Genomic DNA, 21,141 nt, shown 5'->3' on the forward strand with positions numbered 1-21,141 from the left:
TACAAAAAAATCCCACAGAATCAAGAGAGAGAGAACACGAGAGGACCTTTCCTGAATCCTTCACCGCCGCTTGTTTCAGTTCTGCTGTTTCTTTATCTTTTTGCACGGCGTTAGAAGCCAAAGTCTGAGCTGTACTTCCAAAGCTTCTACTAACTGATGTCTCTCTTCACGCCGCTTTGGAAGATTGCTGGCCTCTTCTACCAGCTGTGCAGCCAGTCTTTCCTGAATGGGGGAAAAACAGGTTAGAATTGAACACCACTTCTACAAACCATCTGAACTGTTCTGACAGCTTAGTTTGGCACAGTCAGTACTATCTTATGGCCTCAGTAGACTCGAGAGCTCTTAAAAAGCTCAGCAGAACTAGTTTCACCATAAACATACAAAAGCAAACCATGCTTCAAATTAGGAAAAATTGTATCTATATTTATACTCTTTGTGAAGAGAATTTTTGTCAAGAACCACCACTCCTGCTTGCCCACTTTCTGATTTTATTACTGGAAAGTCTCAGGCAAGCAAAGTCACAGACAAAGCGAAAGTAGTCCCAAGCTCCTAACACCCCCCGTACTGACTGCAGGGCCAGAAGGTCATGGCTAACTACTTCTGGATGCAAGCACAGTTTTAGATTGCACAGATTCGTATAATAACTTCATATGCTCAGGAAATGACAACCTCGATACAGCCCAGTGACCAGGCCAGGTATCCACCTTGTTATTAACTATCAGTCACTCTGCTTTGAAAGCGATACGGGAGCAAAACCACCAGCATGTCGACCCAGTATTTTTCTGGAAAGAAGCTTTTCTTGTCAACTACTGCTTGCTTCTTCTCTTCCTTCTAAAGCCTCATAGGCTGTTTCCTCCCCCATCCCCCCACCCCCCCCCCTTTTTTTTTTTTTTTCAGAAAAGCCAAGCAACAAATCTTGTTTTTCAAGGTATGTTTTCTCAGCTTCATTAAGTGGCAATTCATTTAAGCATAGGTTACTTCTTGGTGGTTTACACACAAGATGACGTTTGAAGAATCCACAGCAAGGCGGTGCTGGTGACAGGATAGAAAGGAACAGGCACTTTCACTTCCATTAGGTGTTACGCTTTCTCATTTGGTGACACTCCTGTTCTTCCCTTTTCACATGGAGAAGATCTCCCGGAGGCTTTGCCATGCGATAATGAGGGGGACTTTGACAAAGGCCAGCTCCCCTCAAGCGCCCACACTGTTAACACCTGACACGAGATCTGCTCTGGACTAAAGACTTACGCTAGAGGACTCTGCCGAGACCTCCAGTCACTTACAATTTCTGCTTGTTGCTCTACACAACGTTTTCTGTCCTCCCCAAATCTTCTCATTTCTCTGTTGCGATGGCTCTCAGCTTCTTTCACTTGACTTATGAGTCTCATTTTTTCCTCCAGCCAGTTCTTTCTATCAGTTTGATACTTTGCCTCATTCTCCCATTTCAGTGGAACCAGAAATAAAGCCATAGGCAGAGATTAAGCAACACAAAAACAAGTCTTAAAATCCAGATTAAGCACATTAGTTTCAAAAAGATAACAGAAATACTAGCACAGTTCTACTCCAGCATATCCCCAAATGCAAGCATTACATTCTCATTTGTTCCCTTCCATTTAAAAAAATGGTTTAGCAGCTTTCAGAACTTATTATTCAGATTGGCACGTCTTCAGGGAACAGACTTTTTTCCCTCTAAAAATGCTCTGGGTAAGTCACAAACACTATTAAAGTTACACCAAAGGTCATGGCAAAAAGACCCTTTTTACTTACAGATCCCCAGTCTTTTATACTGCCTTGCAGGTCATGTCAGGAATCCTACTTCAAGACTGAAAGGCCAAAAATGCAGCACAGTTTGAGTGGGAAACAGAGACAGTGCGTAACCAGGAATGTTACTTCAATCCACAGCAACTTTGCCTCCTTCTCTACCACAACCAAACCTCTTGTCAGACATTCTCCCACACAAGACAGGAGGCACCTGAAAAGCTGCCTGGGAAAAAAGTCTGCTTTCTAATCCAAGGAGAATCAAGAGGTAAACCCTCAGCCTAACAGGAAGGGCTTACAGGTCACACAGCAAGCACAAGATCTTTAAAGTGTCTGATTTCTTTGCCCAAGCAACTGATGGGGAAAAGGTCTGAAACAATCCAGCTCCTGACATCTGTTCAGGACAGCTGCAAGAGGAGCCCGGCTAGAGAAGCACCGTCCATGGCAGCACGCCGCAGTGAAGGGTGCACCCCGCTGTGGGCCATCAGTGATGCTGTGTATTACAACGACACCGCATCCAGACTTTGCTGACTGACGCACTGCAGTTTTTAGAGGAGGTTTCCTTCAGCACTCTAAGAACTTGCCACATCATGCCCCAGCTCTTGAAGATAGTGACACAAAAAAAATTTAGACTCCTACATGAAAGTTATGGTTTGAAACCTAAGTATGGATTACATCACCATGTTTTACCTTCAGGTCTCTTTGCAGCTTTATTCATTCCTCACTTTCATCTCTGTTTTTTTCCGTGGTGTTGCTCACCTTTTGCTGCCAGTCACTATTGCTCTGGTTATTCAGCTCTCTGTATTTCTGCTTCCATGCTTCCAGTTCTAGTCAGTACACAAAACGAGGTTATATAACACACAGTTTAAATGCATATTTGACCACATTTACATCCTTCTACTAACGTGACTTGGATTTATCAGCTGTGACCACAAAGGGACAACAGAAGCCGTTAACTGTTAGAAGTTTGTTATGTCCTATAGAAAATTAATGCCTAACTACTCAACAAATCAAAACAGAGATTTAAAGCAGCTATCACAATACATCCAAACCAATTTTGCCTCCTTGTTCCCTTTGCATGGAGAGATTACCCCGAACTAATCTGTTGGTCTCTTCTAATTTGGCTTCAAGCATTTGATCTTGTTTAATCTGAGTCTGTTCTTGTTCTTCTAATGCCATCTGCAGATCTTCAATTATAGAATTCAGCTATTGTTAAAGGATTTCCCAGGCTGCGGGTACCTCTGGGCTGGCTTTATTAACAACTCAGAGCTGGGCCAGCACCTCAGGGAGTGGCCACAGCTCACAAAAAGCGCCCTCTCTAGAGATGATATAACATACAATACAAAGAGTCTCTGGGGAGTTTCCAGACACTTTCAGCTCTCAATTCATCACCCATTTCAAAAGTCCATTGTATTCCACAGTTTCAGCTAGTTCTGACCGTGCCGTTCCAATTCCCCTTCGGACACCACTGCTCACTGCTGCAGTCTTCGGCCATCATGGTTACTTATCTTCTGAACAATCTTCATCATAATTCACTTTTTGACTTCTGAGAAAAGGCTCAAAATGTTCTATTTAACATATACTTAATCTATGCCTAGCTCTTCATTACTTAGCTTTTCTAAGTTGCCTAAACTGTCAGGACTGTTCCTAGAGCACCTGTGCTCTATTGCAAACAATATCTATTTATTAATTATTCCTGCTATTAATGATACCCTAAGAGAAAAAAGTTTTCTAAAGCTTGTTCCTTTTACAATTATATTCTTTCTTTTTACTCAACCTACAAATTCTCTTCTTTTTGTCCCTCCCCTATTTCCCCGGGGAGGGGAGGGGGGAGGTGAACGGCTGCCACGTGGCGACTGGCTGCCGGCTGAGCTCAAACCTCAACACATACAGATCTGAGAATAAAGTTACAGATGAGCCCCCGTCCTAGTTCCCACCATTCTCTCCCAAAGTGCCTTCATCACAAGTAACTTCCCCCATTGCCTGAGATCTAAAGCTCTATTAGAAAGAAATAGAGGATCTCTACGGAACTTTCCAAATGCAGAATTCTGAAGTGATTCCCATCAACTTGATTCAGGTGAGCATGTCAGTGTTAACGTCGGACTAAGGCTTGATTATATGAAAAAACAACTATTGTTCAACTGCTGAGTGTTTATCAAACCTGCAGAGACTGGTACTGTGCCAGTTCATGTGTCAGTGTTCGATGTTGTTACCATGGCCAGCTAAAGTGGCAAATAAATACCAATATCGAGTAAGTTAACACTGATAGAGCAAATCCAGCCTTTCTTTGGGGCTTATGTTTCTGATTCTGAGACTGTTTCTTTGCTTTCAAACATTCCTGCTAGTTATGATTCAATAAAAAGTAGTTCCTGACTGTAACATTTAATGCCCAGGTTGGAGTTGCTCAGTATTTTAAAATATAAATCTGCAAGACTCTCCAAATTAGTTAACATCACAACTCATTATGTTGCCATTGCACACCCAAAAAATGGCACAAGAAGGGCTTTTTCTGACCTTTACACGCTTTCTCGTACTGTTTGGAGATTTCTTCCAGCTTCTCATTATTCAGCTGCTCCTAAACACCACACTGAAAGCAAATTAAAGAAAACATGTCAAAAACATGTTGAAAGAAACAAATATACATGCTACATATTGGTAGCTTTTCATTCAGAGCCTCAGTAAGTATTAAATGAAGTATTTAAAGACAAACAGTCAAGAATAAATAAGTTTTTCATATAGAGAAAGGAGCATTCAAGCTGACTAAAACAGTGTTTAGAAGACATTACTCTGACATATCTAAGTGTCACTCATCAGAATCAGGGTGCCTGCAGGTATTAAGTATGTATTTACTAGGCAGATTATTTAAAACAATTTGCCAAGGTCCTGCAGTGAGAAGTTCTTTAAACATCTTTCATTCATCCGTTAAGACTAACTTCAGCTGGCTACTCCTGTTTTTACCCCAATTTCTGTAAGCTTTCTCCTGTTGGTTGGAACATTTGCCTCATTACTGGATTAGTTAAAAAATTAAAAGCAAGTAAAATTTAAAAGAATAGAATACCTTTTTAAATTGCAGGACTGTGCGCTGTTTGATCTCTAATTCTTTACTAAACTGGTTTGTCATTTTCTGAAGTTCATTACCTTTGTTCCTCAGGGATTTCTCCTCGGATTGCACTCTACACACCTGTAACGATGCACAAGCAAAGCTAACCTTTAGCTATCAGCCTTTTACAATCTCTGCAAGTTATCCAAGTGAAAAAATACTTTAATCAAGAATCAAAATTTTGCAAGCATCTTTGCTAAATTCCAGGGGCTAGAAGTGCACTGTACTGTACATCCTTCCTAGGGAACAACGTTCACCATAGAATAGAGCATTAAATTTGGCAGGAAAAAAAGAAAAACAACAAACCACCCCACCAAAACCAAAGCACCAGGAAACAGCCTCATCAAACTACACATTCAGTTGTCCTTTAAAAAAAAAAGTGTTTCCTGACACGTGATCCCATCCACTCCGTGCTGCTTCTCAAAGGATTATACACTGCATGTTGAGTGGGGAAAAGGTCCTGAAGTGTCAGGCTGCTGGGGAAGACATTAATACTTTTTTTAAAGCTTAACTTTCAAGCCCAAACTTCTGCAATAGTCTTCTAGATTTTAAGTTCTTGCGAGATCCCATGAGGTTCTAAGAAATCCCACTGCTTAGTAACTAAATACTAACAATCCACATCAGTAAAAGTTACTGCATTTTTTCATTTGTTTTCCCCAAACTTAATAGAAAACATCTCAGACTTTAAAAAGTCTCTAGAAGTTCGTGCTCTACTTTTCCAATTAATCCACCTTTTCCTCCCAGAGATGAGCATTTTCCAACAGTCTGAGTTCTGAGGCTTTGCAGTCAGCACAAGTAACAACATACGGCTACTGTTGTTATGAAGATTACACAGTCCTCCTCCACAACCAGGTTAGCTGACTTCTGACAAGCCTTTTTCAAGGGTATTAATACAATTTACTCCCCCCTTCAATGTCAGCACTAACCCATGTTTTGACCTCCGGGCTTTAGCTCACAGCTCAATGGCAATGGAACTTCAGACTCACTCTCACTCTAAATGGATCGCTGATCGCAGCCTTGTTATGAACCACTTCTAACAGCTGGGGCTTGAGACTTGTGAAAACAGCTTTTACCAACAGAACCCCACACACACTTGCAGAAGGAACATTTGGCCTGGGGTTACAAACCTGGTTTTGTACTTGCTGAATTTGTTTCTTGGCATCGGAAAGTTTCTCTTTCAAATCTCCATGTTCTTCCTCTTTCCTCTGCAAACCTTTTTCCAAGCTCTGTACAAGGGCAGAGCTCTCAGAAAGATCTTTACGTAGCCTTGTGTTAGAAATGAAGAGACAGAAATAACATGAGTGTTACACGTCTCAAAGAAGCAGCTTTTACACATTAACTCAGGCTCTTTGATGGCCGGTTTTATGCATGAACAGAATCCCAGATCTATCAGCTAAATGACAAGCGTTGTAATTTTACTTTGGGATTTCAGCTACTTATTATATGATCCTCAAGTAACAAACCGCTCAGATTCACTCTTGGACAGCGCAATTTTTTAAAATTCTTGTTTTTAAGCACAGTAGAGTAACCGTTTCTATCATTAGGTGTCCTTACACAGTAACAAAAGGGACAAGGTTAATATCAATTAAGTATAAACTTGATATTTACATCCCAGACCTTGTAAGGATCAAAATAAATAAAAATCAAAAGAAAGTAGAAAAAACAACAACATTGTAACAAGTCCTGTTGTTATTAAGTGCTACGAAGTCATTAAGAAGTTTAATGGGTTTATTTTTCAATGGTCGTATTTCTTTTAAAAAGCTTACAGTAAGTCATCTTGGATTTTCACTTCGCAATTACCTAATAGAAGATTTCTTAAACTCTGTAATTAACAGTACAAAATAAGGTCTCACAAAAGGAAAACCTTTCCAAGTGCCCCAGACCTTCACACCAAATTGTATTTTAGAGCACATGCAGGCGCCCGCAGATGTTGGAACTGAAGAAACCCCAGTCAGAAGGGCTACACAGCATCTTAAAGCCATTTTTACAGGATTGCAGTTTCCTTGCCACATAGCAAATATAATCTCTCAGATACATTTAATCTCTTATTTCTTAAAGGTTTAAAAAGTAGAGGGGGCTGGGGAAGTTCTACTCTCCTACACCCATTACTCCTTCACGTTCCTACACTATACTGTGTTCCCCTAGAACAGCTATTACCAAAATCACCTGATTACTGTTTAATTACTAGGCTTTTTTTTCCCTTTCTTCTTTCCCTTTTTACCATCCAGTCCTTTCTAAAGAAAACATTGCCGGCTTTTATACGAGTTACAGGATATAACATTAAACTATGCCATTTCCTCCAAAAAGGGTATGTACCATAATGCTATTAGAAATCCCCAAATAATTCATCCTTTCCTGTTTCCCCCTACGATAGTTCTGCAGGATTTAGAGCCATATTTCTGAAAGAATACACAAACAGGTGAGGAAAACAGAGCTAGCAAAATATGCAAAGACAGAAATCCAGTAGGGCACTAAAAGTTCTTAAGCAGTTTGGTTGGTAAAGTTGACAAACATGCAAGTGTGTGATGTCAAAATAAACGGATGTTCACAGAAGGTAGTTCTAACTTCAGTCTGTTCTCAAAGGGCTAGGAATTCTCTCATTATTTACTTACAATTCTAGAGATTGTATTTGCTCATCCTCATTCTTCTCTTTTCCTTGAAGGGTGTGTTTCATGTCCTCCAAGCTGTTCATCAAGGGCACAACCCCCTCCTTTAGATTTGCTTCCTGATCATTTAATTCCTTCAGGTTTTTGTCTGAATTGGCACGTTCCTCTTGCAGAGCTACTGTATTCCTTTCCAGATTCAAAAGAATAGATTCTTTGTCTTTAGCTACTTCTTCTAACTTTGCTATGCTCTCATCTTTAGCTCTAAAAGCCTCCAAGAGCCATTCAAGCTCTCTTGTTTCTCCCTCGGAGCCGGTAACTTCCTCTTCAAACGGTGCAATTACTCTGTGATCCTCTGCAGCCTGTTTTCCAAAATCCTGGGGTTTCTTCTGGATGTGCTCTTGTAACTGGTTCATAAGATCTTCTTCCTTGGTGGACTGATGATCTTGATTTGCAGTCTCATTTAACTTTATTTTTAGTTGTTTATTGCAATCCTCAGCATCATCAAGTCCCTTCTTTACGTCTTCAACTCGTCGAAGTAGTTCTTGAATCTGCTGACTTGTTTGTGAGAAGCCTTAACAATGTTTTGGCATCCTTCCCAAATGCTTCCAACACTGCAGTGAAAGGAGCTCTCCTGTCCCAGAGCTGCTGTGGAAGCAGTCTGGGGCTCCATGCACACAGGACTCAGTTCAGCTCTCTCCAGCTCATCTTTCTGAGAGTCTCAGGAATCCTTTAGATCAACGGAATCAATATCCGTAGCGTAAGACTCCAAGTGTCATTTATACAACTCACCTACTTTGGACTGCATTGTTTGAATTAGTGACACTTTATAAATTATATTTTGTTTAGCACCTTCTACTTCGCTATTTAGCTGAATCACCTTTTCTTCTTGTTCCCTATTGATAGTTTCTGTTTGTCCAATTCAGAAACAATCTCCTGATGGTCAGCTCGACACTGCTGAAGTTCTGCACCTAAGCCAGAAGCCCTTTCTTCAGAGCAGAGAGCTGGAGATTCAAGGTTTTTATTTGCCCACTGAACTCTTCTCTTTTGGTTTTTTCCCTTCTGCACTGTTCTTCAGGTGCAGCCAGCTGACCTTCCAAGGTTTCAGTTCTTTCCTTCAGTGCTAGTGTTTCTGCATAGTTCTCAGTATGATTTGCTTTCACATATTCAGTTCTCTTTAGCTTGTCTAACCACTCCTGGGATCTGAGAATTATCTGTCTCTCTCACCTTCTAGGGCAACAAATGCTAGAAGTTCACTGCCCATGGCGTGAAGTGCTGTGTTCCGTAAACTTAAACTGATCTTCTAGACTGAGCATTCCCTTGTTCTTTCCCTGCAGTGATGAATGACAGTCCAGCATTCAGTTTATTCACCACCTGTATCCTCAGTTTTCTGTGATCATGTGAACTTGACAAGTCTCCTTTTAACATGTTTTATCCCTCTTCATGGAGATAGATATTTTCTGATCCCCATTTTTAGCCTTATTCTCTTTTTCTATCCTATCCTCACCCAAACAATTGCCTGGAAGATCTTCTTACTTGCACCTATTCTGCAGGAAGAAGGCAGGAAAGGGAGGGATACGAAGGGAAGATCTTTCATTCTCCTTTGGCATATGCTTCCCATAGTCCTATGAGAGACTGGAGCCCAGCTCTGTCCTGAAGTCAAGGAAGAGACAGGCAGATCTTACAAAGACCATTTTGTACAAGTCACTCCCATATAGCTCAATCTCACCAATTAATAGACGTTAATGTAATGGATAACATAAGTAGTGGTGTCCTTTTAAGTTTCACCCTCATGCTTGAAGGTCTTCAGCTGTAGCTGGTTTATTCACCTCATTCTAGAAAGACTGGTGAGCTCACAGATAAAGCCAGGGAAGCAAAAAAGATTGGAAGCGCAAACGTGAGAGCTGCACAAAATATGTACCTGTGGACTTAAAATAATTTTACTTCCACTCAAGTGAAAAGCTTTTCTCCTTTGGCAGCACTGCCACCTTGCCCAAAGCTGCTGAGTTCACAGCAGCACACAGCACAAAACACCAAGTTTCACAGCACGTGCTGTAGGACTGAACAATCAGTAACTCACTGACACCTCTGACGCTTGCGTAGAGGTGTCAGAAACTTGAGCAGGGGATGCTCCTTTCCCAGAAGTCCAGCAACAGCAAGTTTAGTACCAAAACAACTGTTAAGAAATTGATTAAGAACTACAGTGGAGTCTGCAAGAGCATCAACAGATGAGAGATGCAGCAGAAAGCAGAGTCTAAAAACTAACTTTTCTTTTAAGCATTTAGGAGTGAGCAGTGTAGGACCTTCTGCAAAAGATGGTATTTACACAGCAGTTACTCTGATTTACAGTTCAACATGGTAGATTTTCTCCTCACAACATCATGTTTACACTTCACAGCTTTTCCCTTCTGTTCTGGAGTAGTAATTAAGGTTTTTTGGAAGGGCCCCTGTTGAGTGATGGTAGAAATTTTACCTTTCTCTGCGGGTGCCTCTTTTTCCCCAACAGGCTTACTTTCAGAGCAACGTTTTCTCCCCACTTCCAATACAGTCTCCTCACAAGCCTTGAATTGGCTGCTTTCAATCACTTCCTTAGAGTTCTCGTCTGCGAATTTTCTTTTCATGGTGGTTACAGTGTTGTCCTGTGTTACAATAAGATCAATTACTCTGAAGTTCTACAAAGTGAGCACTTAAAAGCCTCAGTAATCTTTTAGATGCAAATATTTTTACAAATCTCTCTGGGTAACCTGTATAGGGGTTGTCAGAACAACATCAGTTACTCAAGCAAAAGGCAGGTACCCCTTCAGACAGTAATAAGCACAATGCTTTGCACTGTACAGAAAGTAGAGCAAGAGACTGGGAAACTACAAAATGCAGAACGAGTTTACCACCTGAAGTATCCAGTGTCAAAAGAGCTGAGGAAATTCATGATTTGCTCAAAGGGCCAATGGTCAGCTCTACAAGTTCATCACTTTCTTGTCATAGTTGGTAGAGCTGGGAGTCTTAACCACCTTCAGCAAAGCCACAGATCATTTTTATCATGACAGATCTGATGCAATTTGGAAGCCTGGTCAGTTCTGTCATACGTACTTTAGACTATATATTTGGCCAAGAATAAAGTTTCTTTACTCACCAGATGACACAAGTGGCAAGCCATGCTGGTTGCCAAGGACCAATCACTCATCTAAGTAATTCATTAAAAAAAATTAATCTGTAGAACAGACCTGAGGTTTGTGGTCACGTTTTAAGTTTCATGCCACAGAGTCTCCCAGAAACACTGGACAGAGCTGGAGCCTTTCTCTTGGCAGGAGCAGTGACAGGAAGCAGTCATCACAACTGCCATCACCCTGAGCATTCCTGCTAATGAAAAGCTCAGCTGCTCGGAGGCAGAGAGGGAACAGAAGATTAAGTATGGTCAGAGCTTTAAGTTCTCAGTGAAAAAGGGATCAGAGTGCTGCCTAAGTTTAATTTAAAATGTTCTCAGAACTATGTTTCAGGTTACAGGGCATCAGGCTCAAAAAACCACCTAACTGCATGTTTTGATTTTTTTCTAACCTGTATCCATGTAGCCAAGCCAGTCTTTTGGCATTCAGCAGCCAGCAGCAGACTAGCCAGCTGCAAGTTCTATTGATCCCATCAAAAGCAGAGACACCCTGGCCGTGCACTCTTAGTTCAAACTCTGCTCAACACATTCATATTATTGCTCTGCCTTAAAAAGTTCGTGTGCGTGGTGGTAGTAGGTGGAACACACTGATTTTTGTTGCCAATTTACACAACCACTGTCCTTCTCACATAACTTCTAACTTCAATTAGATTTGACCTTTTGCTGCAGCAAAACCTCCTTTCCCTCCTCTTCCATTCAGGCAAAAATAAACCAGACAGTGACATAATCCCTCTCTTCCCGCTGCTAGAGTCCTCCCAGTTTGAGTGTTTTGGGTTTTTTTTCTTTAGAGTGGCTCTTCATAGTCTCATGGACAGTCCTCCAATAATAACTCCAGATCACTGCTTCCAAAAGTCCCGTTTTCCACACACACCTCCACACACCTTCTGCTGTAACTTCAGTTTCAATGCCAACTTCACCTGCTGCCATTTCAAGAAAGTAGCAATTACTTACAGAAAATGTCAATTTTCCAAAATAGTCAAGTCCATTATAAGCACAGATTTGGATTTTTTTGTAAACAGAAAATTGAGATGTCTAAGACTTACATAGTCTTTTATGGTTTCTTCTAAACGGGATATCAAATCTTGCAGTCTCATGATAACATCATCTTTTTGCTCCACGATGTCCATTAGTTCTTGAATCCTTTTATTCTGCGTATTCATTTTCTTAGAAAAGAAAGAATAGTAGTTCAGTCAATGTTCAATTCTTGAACTATACAATGCATTTAGAAGCAAGATCAGTTAAGCTAAGCTTGATATTAAAAAAAGCTAGAAATGTACTACAACAGCATTTTAAGCTACTGAAATTTTGTATTAAAGCAAGTAATTCTGCACAAGGGGTTTTTTTAGACAGTCCCCTCAGCTGGTTCTTTAAGCTGCTCAGCAGACTCATCCGATTTAATCATCTGCATTTCCAAGTCTGTGACAGGAAGAGAAGCCTGCAGCAAACAAGCAGCCATTACACAGTTTACTCCGTAATCCATTTTTCCAGATCTTCTGGTACTTTAGTAGCTTTTGAATAGACTCATTTATTTTTGTGTTGGCTTCTACTTGCAGGACACATTTCAAAAGTTCAGGTTTTTTGAATAGAATTGGGGCCTGCAACCCGTATAAAATATAGATCATGTCAAGAGACTTCTGCTGAAATCGCACTATGAGGTATTGATACTTTTGTCTATGAATGTTCCACAGAATACCTGAAACCACTGCATCAGCAAAATGTAAAGTGCTGGATCACAACATAACCATGAAATCACGAATAAATAATGTTGACGTGTTGCCCCACAGTTCAGAAGTCTTCAAGTGACAGTTTTAAGTTTTGTCTTAAAAATGAAATAATCAAGGCCTGTGGGATTGTTCAACCTGAACATACACCAAACAATTGATTATCACCTCTATACACACGATTTGGTTCCAAAATCCTGCTCAGATGGATTATTTCTATTTTACAGTGTCATTTCTTTTTGCTTTCTCATCACACACCCCCAGCTCACCTTTGGGTTTCTGTGTCAGCTGCTCTTCAGTTTTGATTAGTTCATCGGTTTTCTTTGTCAGCTTTTCTTTGGTCTGAGTTAGTGCAGTGGTAGTTTTGCTCAGCTGTTTTTCAAGCCAACCTGTAGCTTCCTGGGGGTCCTCTAGAGACACCACGTGTCTGTGTGTTTCTTCTGCCTGCTTTTTGATATCAATGACATCATCCTGCAGAGAATCAGTAACGCCCTCAAGATCAATGTAGGTGCCTGGCCCTATACCATGTTCTTCATCCTGAAAGATAATTTATATCCATTTAGAAATAGCAAATAATGACACAATACCCATTATTTCTACTGAAAATTTGGAAGACCATTATGTCCTCAAACACCTAAGTACAGTTAATTCTGACCTCAAAGCTATCTTGTGGGTTCATAGGCAATTTGATGGCCACTTTCTGTCTACCTTCACACAGAAGTCTCCAGCATCAAGTAACAGCTACTTTATTTTTAAAGCATTTAACAGCCCACCATCACATTCCCTTTTATACCACCACTAAAGCATCCCCTCCAAATTTAATATAAAAGCTAGCATTTTTACCCAAGGAGAACACTGAATGAACACAGCAAGCAAACAGTTTTAGAAGGAATACATCAGAAATTTCCAAATATCAGTAAAAGGTTGGGAGGTCAAATAAGTTTCTGGGAACTTATCAAATTAAGTTGTATTTAAAACATTGACTTTATATCTTTCCTCCTTGTTTAAAAACAAAGGGTTTTGAACTCACAAGAACCAGCCTCAACCTAAGAGCTTAGTTATGCTTAAGTGTATATACAATTCTCATTGCTTCAGTTGTAGCCACAACAGCCTTAAGAGGGAAAAAGTCTCTGGCACCACTCCAGTACCGTCCATATATGGGGCCTAAGAATTCAGCTTCAAATACCTTAAATAGGCACTTAATGCAACAGTTTATAGCATAACTGCAGCTTTTCCCCCGGCTTCTTTGTACACAGTAACTTTGTGTTGCAGAAACGCAGAAAACCCCAAAGATTCCTAAATGCATCTCCGAGGCACAGCAGCTACTCCTATTGAACACGCCAATGTACCTTGCTGAGGACACAGTCACACAGCATGCCATTCCTTGGGACCGCTCTGCTCCTTCTGGAGACGTCCCATCACCACAACAGGTGGTTAGTGGAAGGGATGGCAGCAGGGGGATAAACGTACCAGAGGTCCAGCTTGTTCGCTGCAAGGCTGATCCTTTAGTTTATTTTCTTCCTCCACGTCTCCAAGATAACCATCTACAAGTTCCCTGAAGATCTCCAGGCGCGTGTCAGCATCTTCTTCAAGCCGTTCTCGTTCGTAAGAAAGGCACTCACTAGAGTAGGGAAACAAGTCAGATACAAGCTAGCTAGCAGGAGCTGCTAAGAAGTTATTAGTACAGCTGCTATAAACAAAGATGGGTTTTTCTTTATTCTGGCACAATAGAACAATACACAAATGGTGTTGCTACACCAAAGCAGAAGTGTATTTCCTGCACACACACTCCTGAAGAATGAGGGGGAGACATACACACACAGGTTATGGCTGACACTTAACTACAAGCATTGTTTCTAAGCTTCTGGAGCCAGAACACCCATCCGAAGTACCACTAAGACTGCAGAACCAAAGAATTTGCAAGTGTCACTCTTTCTACAGACATCCTATCAAAGCTCTTCTGTTAGGGAGAGCTCTGCAGAAACACTGCTGACAGATTACACACACACACACACACACACCCCATCCCCCCCCAAAATCAAAGCCTTTCCTACACAGTATTTTTCCTGAACTCATAGTCCAAACACAAACTGATCTATTACCAGAGGCAGGAAGTCTGGCAGAAGAGTGTGGTCTCTTATAGCCAAGGGACAGATTTAAGAAATAAGTGAATTGAATTTCTTTTTTTTTAATCAGTAACATTAAAAACCACTCAAAGCTAACTTACTTGAAATATATTTCCTGCTCAGCAAAATATTGGGCAAATTCCTGCATCACCTCTGCACGAATTTGTAGTTCCAGCAGTAACAACTTCTTCTTTTCAGCAAGAAGTTTGTTCTTCAACTCTTCTGTGAGACTCAGCAGCATCTGGAATTACCATTAGGATTAAGTTTTTCATAAAGAAATGGTTTCCCAGAAGTGAGATTTTCCTCATTCCTCAAACACTACAACACCACTTTACTCGTCCACCTGACAAAAGCTCTTCCACTTCTTTCATTAGCTGATTCATAAACAGGAAGATTTGTGAGGAGATCAGAAGATCTCTTTGGTCCTAACGCAGCAGTTTATAAGTTTGCACAGAGCAGGCATTTGTAAAGAACATCCATTTGATGACCAAAATTGTTGAAGTTGTCTTAAACAGGCTTAAGCTCCACGGGATTTGGCTCTTGTTTTCCAGAGGCTCATTTTGGGGGCAATATTAATGAAACCTCCACAAAACAGTTTCTAGTCCTCTGTTCCCTCCTCGTCTTCCCCAGAAGCGACTACATTTGCTTAAGGAACAGTTTTCAGTGTTTTCTTGTGCAGAGAATACAGAGGAACAGTCTTCTGTATTGCTAAAAGCAGGTAATACTTGCTGTGCATTGACCATGGGCTCCCAAAGGGAGAGAAAGCCAAATCTGCAATTCTTACTGCTTAGTCTGTATTTAGACACATTATAGAGTTTGCCCACAACAGGCACCACACCATGAGTAATCCCACTTTTAGTTCTTAATGCTGGATTTAGATAGAATAAGGGTGATCAGGAAAAAAGAAAAAAGGTGAGAGATGGGGAAAACCAGAATAATACCTTGCTTCAAGACTCCATGCTACGCTAATTCTTAACACAGCCCTGGCACATACCATATACTCTTTTTTCCCAATAAGAACTGTATTTTCTACGTATTTCTGCACTGCTTCTTCTCTTGACATATGCTGTTCCTCCCCGTCATTGTCATCTTCGATCACATCTTCTAAGCTCCTGTCCCATGGGGCAGTAACTCTTTTCCTTGAGATGGGCATTTTAGTGTGACTAAGTAGTGAGGATGTTGTTGCTGATTTCTGGCCAAACGACTGATCCTGGACAAGAACAGATGTGTCCATAGCTAAAACCTACCCAGAAAACAAAGAATAAAGTCTTCAGTACTTTTTAATCCTCTACTGGCACTTCCAAGACAGACCTGTTGCACTTCCCTATAGGTCTCTGAGCACAGCACTCCCCCAGTCTATCCTCTGCTCAGAGTCACTGCTCAGACCAGTTCCCAGCTGGAGCACAGAGGAGGCACTTTAGAGTCTAACCCTTCTCTGGACTGCAGGAACACCAAGTTTCACTGGCTGGACAACCTACAAGAGGGTTGCCACCTCACGCACCAACAGATTTCTGTATTTCCTATACTGAGTTTCCAGCTGCATTACACGAATGCCATCCCACAAACACTGTCTCTTGAGCAGTTCTATCACCCTCGCAGTCTGCTCCTTTTAGTGTTGTCCTTAACCTGCTTAGATGAGCCCACATTCTAGAGGCCTGGATCTCTTGTCCTTTGAACATATCTAACTGTCAGCAGAAGTTTTCCATGGCTTCCATTAAGGCTGCAGCACCGATCCCCAACACTTTTGTCTTCCAACTCCGCCAGGGTTCTATCGCTGCACTTACTCCTACTCATTCTGCTTAACCTCCACCTTCCCACTGAAGCTCCTGAGGACATAAAGACGACCTTTCAAATTCTCTTTGGTGCTCAACCTCTATACCTCAGCAATATTCCACATTAAGATAGCAGTAGTATATGGGGCAGCTAGACTTGCTCCTAGGCGAGAGCATGTTATGACTACGGAAGAAAAATTCACCCAGGTCTCAGGGAATTTCTTCCAAATATAGCAAGTGTCTTGTCAGGCTGGATATTTTATGGGAATTACGGATTTTTAATAGGACATGTTCCCACTCCCACAAAAAAAAACCCGTATGTCCCAACAAAGCCTTTTTAAAAGCTTTACAAGGAAATAAAGCCTGACTAGGAGCAATTAGAAACTATGATTGCGACATGAGGCAGAAAAATCCAGTCACTAAATTCATGTTCTTAGGAGTGAGGGAACCTGCTCTTTAAAGGCAAATCAGAAGTACGGATCAAGAGAAACTGCAACACACTTACTTTTTGTGCAGTGGCCGAGAACTTTAACACATGGAGTGTTTCATCATATGCTGAAGCTCACTGGCTTATGTTTACCATCACGTATACCTTCCCCTTTGCACTGAAGGATCCTTGAAGGAAATGAGTTAACTTACTCTCCCGAAAGGGGATGTGCTGCTGCGACCTTTGGAGACAAAAGAACAGATGAGCAGATGCTTAATAATGTCCAGCCAGTGTAAGAGCTACCCAGCATGAAGACCTAAAGATATTTATGAAAGCAGTAGTCATTAGATCAACTAAAATTGTTTTGGACTAGATGCAGCTGTTTGCAGAGAGACTGTGAGCTGTTGTGACTGCTGCTTTAGCCATCACCTCAGACAGGCGACAGCAATACAGTCGGGGGAGCACCTAAACTAAGGGACTGTTCGACCTTTAGCCTTGGGCAGGTCACACAGCCTCATGCTACACCAAACTATACCCCAACCTCTCTCTTCCTTTCACCATTAACGAAGAGAACACGTCTAGTCCTAGGCATGCAGTATCCAACACCATCAGAGATCTCTCTCACTCCGTATCCGGCCTCTGAGAACGGACAATAGCGAGTGCCTGGGCAAGAAAATGAGCACACACCAAACACATGGAGACACTTTTCAGAACTTTCTTCCTCATCTCCCAGCAGTTTGGCACTTCCTAAAAATCACAATTTGTGCCCTTGAATTTAACAGCTGGGGATGTCGTGTTTGATGCTTATAGGAAATGTTAAGAGAATTCCTAAACCATGACTGAACGCACACTTGCCACCAAATGGCTTGGCTGCATTTTGCACACATAACAGCTATTCAGTTACATGGACAGTGCTACAGAACTCAGGAAGGCAGCGACACTCCTACCAGAGCACACAGACAGCTCATGAGTAGCTTTGCTGCAGGACTGACAGTCCAAAATCAGTTTAAGAAATTTACTGCTTCCTATGCAACTGGCAAGGGGCAGCTATTAACACTTTAAGAGATCATGCTTCAGAACATTCCTTCTACATTGTTAAAATCCCGAGTTATTAGGATCAGAAAAAGACATTCTGAATCCATTACCAGCCCTCTAAGCAGCTGCTTGTTTTAATGCATCCCTCCTATCTGGAAAGAACAGGAAAAGAGGACAGACTGTAAATTCACAGAACATAATCAGGAACACACGCTAGCAAAGCTTTTTCACCTTAAGGCGTTACAGACTTTGAACAGGATGTCAGGAAGAGTGCTACGGGGTAAGTGAATTTGGCAAAGCACATCCATCAGCAGCCTGGGTTCATTTAACTTCTGGGACAGAAACAGCTCTGCGAATGAGAACATGTGCAGAAAGCAGTTCCTGGACAGTTCTATCCAGTGTGACTAGATGTCGTACTGGTTTTTAGACAACTAACTTTTTGTATTATTTCACTCTTATTTAGATCCCCAGGCTAGGGCATAAATAGCAGGAAGGCTTTCTTTTGTCTGCATGTGGTTAGCTGGATCAGGAGGAGAGTGTGCAAAGTTATGTCAGTATTTATTAAAAACAGACAATTTTGGTCAAACGGTGCCCAGTTATGATAGCACAGCAATGTTCTGCTGATGAAGAAATGTTACACTAGAAGTACGTAGACAGTTGAGCTACTTCATAAGGAGTAATCAAAGGCTAAAAATGTGACTCTTACTACGGCACTGGTGAAAAGGGGGTTTTCAACTTACTCCAAAGTTTGTTTCTTTGATAAACCAAGCTCAGAGGAGTAAAGTTAAATCGCTAAAATATATGATAGCATGCTTAAAGGAGATTAGAGCTGATGATTTAAAGAGCAAAACAAGGCAAGTTTAAGATAACTTTGGCAGACCGACAAGTCTATACATCATTTCTGCCAAAAACTTGGTGTTAGCATTGCGTATTTTAAACAACAGCTTTTAAACACTGGAGGCAGCACCTAAAAGCCACAACCAGTTTGCAAGTCGTAAAAGGACTTACTCTGACTGCTGACAGTTCCTGAGTGCGTTAATGCACTTGCCCAGAATCAGCAGAGAGGTGTTTGTATTTCCACTCTCTTTCAATCTGTGACCTTCACTGTGGGCCTTGGCATATCTTTCTGAACCACCAAGATCCCACAGTGACAGTCTGAAAGCAGATAAGGAAAATTCCCTTTATTTACCTTAGAACATGCACAAATTATTCACTTTTAAAAACGATCGCTTTTTTTAGAGGAAGAATTTCCTGATCTTCATCTGCACAAACACTTCCATCCTTTTCAGTGTTGCTTTCCCAATCAAATTTTACATGACTTCCTGACAAACCTTTTCCCAACACACCTCCTCTTGCCCCTCCCCTGCCCCCTCTTCCTTCTGAGGACTCAGAGGAGTTCAGGTGTACAGCGGGCTGACAGAACCTTGTGCTGCACAGAGGGGACAAGGCACAGAACAGCCCTGCAGCCTGATGGCTGGAGGTAGAGGGACAACAACTGTGTGACGGTAGGAACTGGGGAAACCACCACACAGGCATGAGTTTCTACCAGGCAGCACTGGGCGTATAGTGCAGTACCAGCACACCAACACAGACCCGAACTGACAGTTCCCAGTACCAGCACACCAACACAGACCCGAACTGACAGTTCCCAGTACCAGCACACCAACACAGACCCGAACTGACAGTTCCCAGTACCAGCACACCAACACAGACCCGAACTGACAGTTCCCAGTACCAGCACACCAACACAGACCCGAACTGACAGTTCCCAGTACCAGCACACCAACACAGACCCGAACTGACAGTTCCCAGTACCAGCACACCAACACAGACCAGAACTGACAGTTCCCAGCCCCAGCACACCAACACAGACCAGAACTGACAGTTCCCAGTACCAGCACACCAACACAGACCAGAACTGACAGTTCCCAGTACCAGCACACCAACACAGACCAGAACTGACAGTTCCCAGCCCCAGCACACCAACACAGACCAGAACTGACAGTTCCATCACAAAGAAGAGAGGGTCTCTGCTCTGAACTTACTCATTGACTCGGGTCACTCGCGGTGCTCCTGAATCTTCAATTTTTAGTATCTTAACTGTGAATATGCCGTGACTAAAAGGAAAAGTTTAAATCAGCAGAGAAGTGATAAAGTAGACAAATACATTCAAAATATTTTTAGCCTCCACAACATCTGTTCAAAACACTGTTGGATCTGTCAACTTGTCTCAGCATATACTCTATCACATACAAACTTTTCAAGAGATGCTTATGTGGCCTTTATTTTGCTTTTCCCTCAGACAGTTAGATGGAATAAAGCTAAGTGCTTTTGCTTGAAGGAGAGTATTTGATAAAACTTTTGAACACGTCCATCTTACTGAAGGATTGAATCCTTCTGACTCAAAGCACTGGGTCACACAGTGCTAAAGGATGCCAGACCTAGGTATCTAGGCCCTGTTAAAGCCTCTTCCCCTCCCAAAAGCCACAACCCATATTTTAGTTCCCCCCTCCTCCCAGACACCATCCTATGCCCAGTGCTATTCAGAAAGTTTCTCACCTTCTGCTGGAGCAAGTATTTATTTTCTTGCTCGCGATACTCTGGTGTTTCAACCCCAGTTTTAGAAGTCTAAAAGCTTCTTTAGAATCAGAAATCTGAACCCACTGCAGACCTTTAGGAAGAACAAACACGGTAATCCTGTAAATATCATTATCCAAAAGAAAGAAGGGATTAGGGGAGAACACCTGCACACCAAGAACAATACGTTTCCTTGAGACATAAAAACATTTTACTAAGCATGCTTCAGACAGAAATTGTATGACGACAAAATCAAGATTCTTCCTTCCACGGGAAAGGAAGGGCACATCTATCTCATCATTTCATCCTGTCAGCACACAGAAATATGCTCCATCCCAAGTCAGTGAGCAACCTCAGCCCGCGCTCTGGAAGGCCAAAGCACAGGGTCTAACATGAGCATGAAAGCCCTATGTCCATACTCATCAAGGCAGAACTCGACCTGGACAGCTTCTCTGCTGTAGCCTATGATTTTGAGGGCGGGGGGGAATCACCCAGACATCCTTCAGGGCCATCAAGTTAAAAGAAATCAGTGAAGAGTTCTGTCTGCAGTGTGATGACTGTGTGTCATCTTGGCATAGGCTCGAGTAAATACCTACAGCCCTACTAATGGAACTTAGAATATGAACATCATGGCCTCTGTTAAACTAGAGGTCACCAAAATTGTACTAGCAAAAATACCAGCTGTGACCAAGGAAAATAAGAAAATCATCAGCTGGTTTTCCTCAAGAACATCAGGAACAGCCTTTTACTTCCAAACGTTATAAAAAGAGATTATGCTGACGCATAGCTCAAAGCAGACTATTTCCTACTTCACACCTCTTCTGGTCTTTGAAGAAATGAAGGAGCTGGGTTTATCCTCTGA

The 21,141-nt window shown here is 41.7% G+C and overlaps 1 protein-coding gene and 1 pseudogene across 1 annotated transcript; both read right to left on the reverse strand.

Moving 5' to 3' along the window:
- Positions 1–43: 43 nt before the first annotated feature.
- LOC141935966 (kinesin-like protein KIF20B) lies at positions 44–10,033 on the reverse strand. The gene is made up of 7 exons (XM_074852655.1): positions 9,935–10,033; positions 5,986–6,124; positions 4,817–4,939; positions 4,273–4,333; positions 2,518–2,585; positions 1,284–1,436; positions 44–222 (listed from the first exon to the last, which is right to left on the reverse strand). Exons 3-7 carry the CDS (start codon positions 4,877–4,879, stop codon positions 76–78), a joined length of 492 nt encoding a protein of 163 aa, XP_074708756.1. The 5' UTR covers positions 4,880–4,939; positions 5,986–6,124; positions 9,935–10,033; the 3' UTR covers positions 44–75.
- LOC141935935 (kinesin-like protein KIF20B) lies at positions 5,032–20,791 on the reverse strand (annotated as a pseudogene).
- Between the last annotated feature and the right edge of the window lie 350 nt (positions 20,792–21,141).

Source organism: Strix uralensis, chromosome 30 (genome assembly GCF_047716275.1).
Source record: "Strix uralensis isolate ZFMK-TIS-50842 chromosome 30, bStrUra1, whole genome shotgun sequence".
Taxonomy (NCBI): domain Eukaryota; kingdom Metazoa; phylum Chordata; class Aves; order Strigiformes; family Strigidae; genus Strix; species Strix uralensis.